General features: G+C 54.3%; 2 protein-coding genes across 2 annotated transcripts; one reads left to right on the top strand and one right to left on the bottom strand.

Moving 5' to 3' along the window:
• Positions 1 to 511: 511 nt before the first annotated feature.
• On the top strand, positions 512 to 1,876 carry EAH_00057450 (hypothetical protein, conserved; the record flags this gene model as incomplete). Its single annotated transcript, XM_013393734.1, has 1 exon — positions 512 to 1,876. The coding sequence occupies one exon, from the start codon at positions 512 to 514 to the stop codon at positions 1,874 to 1,876; it is 1,365 nt and encodes a 454-aa protein (XP_013249188.1).
• Positions 1,877 to 2,508: 632 nt separating this feature from the next.
• On the bottom strand, positions 2,509 to 5,125 carry EAH_00057440 (hypothetical protein, conserved; the record flags this gene model as incomplete). Its single annotated transcript, XM_013393733.1, has 4 exons — positions 2,509 to 2,534; positions 2,823 to 3,064; positions 3,231 to 3,317; positions 3,411 to 5,125. 4 exons carry the CDS (start codon positions 5,123 to 5,125, stop codon positions 2,509 to 2,511), a joined length of 2,070 nt encoding a protein of 689 aa, XP_013249187.1.
• Between the last annotated feature and the right edge of the window lie 856 nt (positions 5,126 to 5,981).

Below are 5,981 nucleotides of genomic sequence, written 5' to 3'. Positions count from 1 at the left end.
GGCCCTCAATAAGACGGTGAGTGGACTAGACCAGCGGGATACTGCTGAAGCGGAAGAAAGCGCTGCAGGAAGCCCCATTTTGCAGTGTTATCTGCTGATTTCTTGGTTACTCTGTTTACTTTGAATCATAAAGTATCGATTTTCTTCTATGATTATTTGTAGGCTTCATTAATCAGAGAAAGCAGCTCCGTTCACCGGGCCCCCACCGCCTGCTAGGGCGGCAAACCACTCGAGGCCGGGCACTCCTTTACTTTTTGCTGTTTCCTCGGAGTTTGTACTTGGTTGTTTGCTTGCTGGCGTTTATTTGTTGTAATATATATTATTTGCACTTCATTAGGGGTTCACTGGACTGCGAGGACTTGGAATTGGGCTTAATGGGATGCAGTTCTCGATCCGAGCACTCACCTGTGCGACCCCTCATGTACACTGAGTTATCAGGCATTTGCACGACCTCACCTTTTTCCTGTTGGCTTGCTCTCCAACTGGTTAGATGATCGTTTGTTAACCCAAGATGACCGTATTTTTCGGTTTACCTAATCGAGGGGGTGTATGCGCAAGAGCTCGTGTGAGTTTGTGCCTTATCGTGCTTTTGGGGGGGCCTTTAGGCGTATCTTCTGATGTGTGGCTTGAACCGGACTGGATTGAGGGCACTTCATCTTCTCGGCGTTCTGTCGGTTCCTTTCCCGGTTCTCATTCGAGTTTTATTGGGAACTTTGAGGAGGTAGGAGACGAGGAAGGGTCAAGAAGAGAAGATAAGCAGAGTTTCGTGGGCAAACACTTCGATGATGAGGATTCTGGGCTTGAAAAGAAGCATCACAACTACAGAAGCTCCACTACCACCGCCACCCCAACTTCCTGGAGAACTTCTCACGAAGGTTCGCCCCGCACCCCGTCGCCCTTCTCCCTGTGGGACGGACCCGACCTCTTATTGCCTGAAGAAGTGTGGCTCAGTGACGTCTTCACGACAACAACCACAACTACCACAACGACAACGACGACGACGACGACCACCACCACTACCGAAGGCATCCCCCTCGATCCAACATACCCTACGGAAATCGTCGAGGTCGAGGAGCCGAGTGATGCGGACCGCCAGCGGTGCAGGATGACACTGTCAGTCTCCGAAATATCCAATGGGGATACTTCTTATCTGTTTCGGGGCAACTGGGGTGTCTTTATTGAGAATGCAAAAACGGTACTTGTTCAGGCTCTCTCAGAGAAAGTGGAGCGGCCGCCCAGTTGGTTTGGCAGTCGTCTTTGGCGCTTTTTCCGGAATATGCTGTACCCACCTGTCGAATTTTACATATTTCGTTTGCCTCTTCCAGATAGGTGCATTTACCGCCCGAGTGACCCGGTGTCGGGGTCTGCTGCGGTGGAGGAGCCCGATAAGGTGACGCAGATTGTTGTGCAGCTGACTCCCAATGCGAGTGCAACTTTCAGGCCATCTCTGTCGCCGGCGCCCATTACGCCTCTCTTCGCTTCTTTTGGGTTGGGGAAACTAAAACACCTGGGGCAGTGTTTATTCGGTATGGAGGTCATTCGCCCTGTGGACCTTGAGGACCTCGTGTTCTCTGCCTCGGCCCTGACAGCTGTTGTCGAGGCACGAGACCCCAACGGGGGCCCCAATTTGCACCTCGAGACACTGCACATCCCGTGCATCTGCAGCCCACAGAGACTCAGCCTCATCACCTGGTGGGCAGGGACGGGGCCACTCGGCGCCCCATACGTCTTGTTTTATGTTGGCTATGACGGGGTGGGGCCCCACAGGGCTCCCGACCATGCCTGTCGAGACCAGCGAGTACACAAAGTTCCTCTCGAGGACCTCGATGGACCTGTCAACTACCTAGAAACGCCTTTCTTTAAAAAGGTGCAATGAAGCATGATCCTCAACAGCACTCGCGGTGACAGCAGCAACAACTGCACAGTTCCTGCTGCCTCCCAGCCCGCAGAGAGGGGGGCAGTTGGCTCTCGCCGCGCAGTTCTAACAACACCACACAGGGTCGGGGCCAACTAGCTGTGGTCCACTATCAGGCCTGTCGCGCCTCTCTTGTGGAGACGGGGGCTGCTCCCGCTACTTGTCTCTTAGTAGAAGGGGACAGCTCGGTGTGCATTTTTGTCACTGAACCACTGTGGGCTTCTTGGGATCCTCTTTGCTTCCCGCAGTACCTGCCTCCTCCCATCCATTTTGGCCCCGCCTAATATCGATAGAATGGCGAAAAGATGCGGTTGTTTTAGGCCTTCGTGTCGCACTGGCGTCGCGGGGTGTACACACAGACGGCGGCCGGGTGTACTGGCACCGGAAGGCCACGACAACCCTCGTGTAGTCGACGTGATGTTCAAATCAACCCCTAACCTTAATACCCGAAGACCTAAAACTCCAGTATTGCCTCTGTAGCGACTTTCTTAGCGACTTGAGCTAATTAGGCGTCGAGTCGCGGAAGAGTGCAAGAAACTGACAGAATAGTTCAGGTGCACAGTAGGTAGTAGGCTGTTTCCGTTCCTGGTTTCTCACGGCTTCAACTTTGCCTCTTTTCCTGCCCTCATGAATGCTAATAGACCCCTAATAGGAGTCAACTACCAGAAGAAGTGCAGGAAGGTGCAGCACGCAGCGCAACAAATACAAGCGAGGAGCAAACGGAGCGCGCGTGCACGCACCTGCAGCAGCAGTTGCATCCGATACGCTATACAACAAGAAACATGGTCGAAAACTAATAGAGACAAAAAATGGTTGACATGCACCCGTTTCGCCAGGGTCTGCAACGGCTACTCCCGGCCCGCCTCAAATATCTACATATCAGGGAACAGAGGGGAATTGCACCTACCATTTGCTGCACATTGGCCTTTCTGCCTCTCAGCGCGCTCGTCTGACGCAACAGCAGTAGCAGCAGCAGGTAGAGACCTCTGCAGAGGAGCTCCATGAGGGAGCACGGGTGGAACCCTTTGAGGGGACCCCGGAATCAACTTGAAGACAGACGCAGAGTAGGGGGCCCCCTGCAGGACCGTCTTCAGGGCGCCTAAATCTTTCGCGACGCAAACGAGGACCTCCGTAACCGACGCGGGAAGGCTGTGAACATCACCCGTATAAATAGGACCCGACGTAGTTCCCTAAGACGCTGCACAGCAGCAGCAACAGCAGCAAAACGGCATCTTTGGCTGCAACATCGGCGCAGCAGCCTTAACAACTCAGCAGAGGACGCCGCCCAAAACAGCGCAAAAAGCCGTCAGCTTACTCATTGCACCCCTCAGCAACAGATGTAAGGGCCTGGCGCATCGCATCGATGTGGCTTCCCAGTAAACCCGCTGTAGAAGACTCCCCCCTGCAGCAGCAGCAGCAGCAGCAGCAGCAGCAGAATTCACTGCCAATTGTATGTGCAGTTACGGAATACGTTAGTACTCAGTTAGTAGCTTACGACGAGTCGAACGCAGCATCTGTTACCGAAGTCCTCGCAAAAGCGCTCTCCTTGCGCCAGCCTTGTTTGCTAGACGCTTCGCGGGGCTGCTGCTGCTGCAGCTGCGGGTTGCTGATGATGGTTGGCGTGAGGGGCGGCGGCTGCTGAAGGAACCTCGGATGACCTTCTGGGTGTCTTATTGCCCCCTGGACACCAGGACTGGAGCTGCTGCTGCTGCTGCTGCTAACGCCGCCGTGGTTGTTGATGCTCTTATTGTTGCTGTTGCTGCGGCGGCCGCTGCTGCAGCGGGGAGCGGCAGCCGCAGTAGAGGTCATGGTAGTCCCCTTTCGAATAGCAAGAGACAAAGCGACTAAACACTGCACAGATTCAATAGGGGGAAACTTCAGCAAACGGCGAAGACAGCTACTGTAATCACTTTCTAGCAATTGCTGGCGAATGAACTTCAGCATTGCTATCGCGAAGTAATCGACAAGAGGAAGCTTCTTTGTGGCTGCAGCGGCGCATTCCTCAGGCGTACGTGCTCCTCCTGCTGCAACGTCACCTCTTGCTGCTGCTGTTGTGACTGCTCCTGCTCCTGCTGCGCCTGGTTCTACGCCTTGCTGCTCGACGGAGAGCCAGGCGTCAGCCAAGAGGGCGTCCCAAATGAGCAGAGTGTCTTCAATATGGAATTCGCGAGAAAACAAAAGCCGCAGCCACCGTAGCAAAAACAGCTGCGGCTCCACGCCGAGTTCATTCAGGTGCAAATACACTTCAGGATCCGCCTTCCGCAGAACAACATCAAACACCATATTGCACCTGTGCAGCACTGCAGATGTTGCAGCCGCCCTGGGGGGACCCGGGGGACCCGGGGGCCCCAATAGAGGGCCAAGAAGATTATTCTTGGGCGGAGAAGCCGGCGGCTCCTTCTGCGGAGGGAGGTACATGAAGCGCATGCAGCAGCCTGTCATGAGCCCATCAAAGAGGCAAAATGCATCTGCTTCTATGTCTGCTGGGTCTGCCGAAAAGATGACTGAGAATGGAGTGGAAGAGGCCTCCCCCGCAGGCGGAGAAGGTACTGCCTCGCGAGCACAAGCAAGATATAAAACCGCCAAGATCTCATTCATTCCTTGTTTGTAAGACACGTCGCTGTTTTTCTTAGCCCAGGTAAACAGGACCCGCTGCAAAGAACGTCGCGTCCCCTCCTTGTTGAATAGCTGCCGCTCAGGGTACGTTCGCTCTATATCTCTCCATATCTCCTCTTGTAGCTCTTCATCTGCCTGCCGTTGGCTCCAGGGGTTGCCTGCTGTGGCAGCTAGAGGGTGAAATCGCTGCGGGTCTAGCGTGGCTAGCTGGCTAGCTGACAGTTGCTGCTGCTGTCGGAGAGAACGGTAGCGCTGTCGCTGCTCTTGCACCTGATGAGCCCAGTCCTCGAGTGTCTCTCCACTCAGCAGCCGCAGAAGCCGTGCCCAGTGCAGCCTCCTCAGAAAGGGCACCGCCGGAGAACTACTGTCTTCTGCCTCCTTGGCGGCCTGTGAAGGGGCCGCCTCAAGCTCCCGCTGCAGACGCACGATATCCAGCTGCTGACGGCCCACTGCATCATCATACAAAACATGTTGTGCCAAATCCTTCATGGAAGAACTCGCAGATGAGCCCTCAACAGCCCGGGAGAGAGCTGCAAGCACCTCAGGCGAAAGCTGGAGCAGCGCCACCTCCTCTTCAAGTAGATTATCCTCCATTTTCTCGCCGTCTACGCCTAGCTGCCACTTGCTGTCAGTGGAGTAGGCTAGCCAGCTACCAAGCTGGCTAGCTGTCCAGAAAGCAACGGGCAGCGGTCGACGAGGAAGCTTTCTGCTCAGGAGCCCGTGGGCCCTAAGGCTGCACCTTTCCCCGCCGGCCTTTAGCAGAGGTGTGAAGCGTCTTTGAGGGCCCCTCAGAGAACACCCGACAACCCAGAAGCAGAAGAGTCGGTGGTTCAAGCGGAGGTTCGCTTTGAGGTCCTTACGGAGTCACCAGAAGTACACGCAAGTTCTTGCGCATGCAGAGAGATTCCTGCAGCTCGAGAAAGTAGGGAGAAGGTTTCGAATTTGCCATTGAATCCGTCAAGCGGGAAAAAAAGACGAAGACGCCGCCGCTGAAACGTCCGCAAGCTTTCAGAAACCAGGCACTCCACTCCCGCAGGCAAAACGGAAATAGGGAAAGTTAAACGCGTGGCAAAAAGCAGCTAAGACAATTGAAGCCTTATAGCTCATAACTAACCGCCGTTTCATAAGCATTCAATTATGCAGAAGAAATACATGCAACTCATGAAGCGACCTGCGGAGAGCTGCTGTTGTGGGCCTGGACTGTTCAGTTCTGCCGAGGCAGGGCAAAGCGCTCGGTGCCCCAAAAGATGAAGCTGACTAGCATATTTCTTCATTATTTTAGAAATGCCAGTATAAATCACTTGCCTTTTTCATGGTGTTTACGCGGAACCAGGCGGCTCACCGAGAAACGGCTTACCAGCTGTCGCCGGAGACAGCACATCCGTGCTCACTGTAAGCGGTGCTGCTCCTCCTTATTGCATTGCTTGCTTTAAAGTGCAAATTTTTATGT

This window comes from Eimeria acervulina, genomic scaffold, assembly GCF_000499425.1.
Source record: "Eimeria acervulina Houghton genomic scaffold, Eah_scaff1239, whole genome shotgun sequence".
In the NCBI taxonomy this organism is placed as follows: Eukaryota; Apicomplexa; class Conoidasida; order Eucoccidiorida; family Eimeriidae; genus Eimeria; species Eimeria acervulina.
The sequence above is the reverse complement of the archived record's forward strand: the minus strand, read 5'-3'. Positions and strand labels throughout refer to the sequence as shown.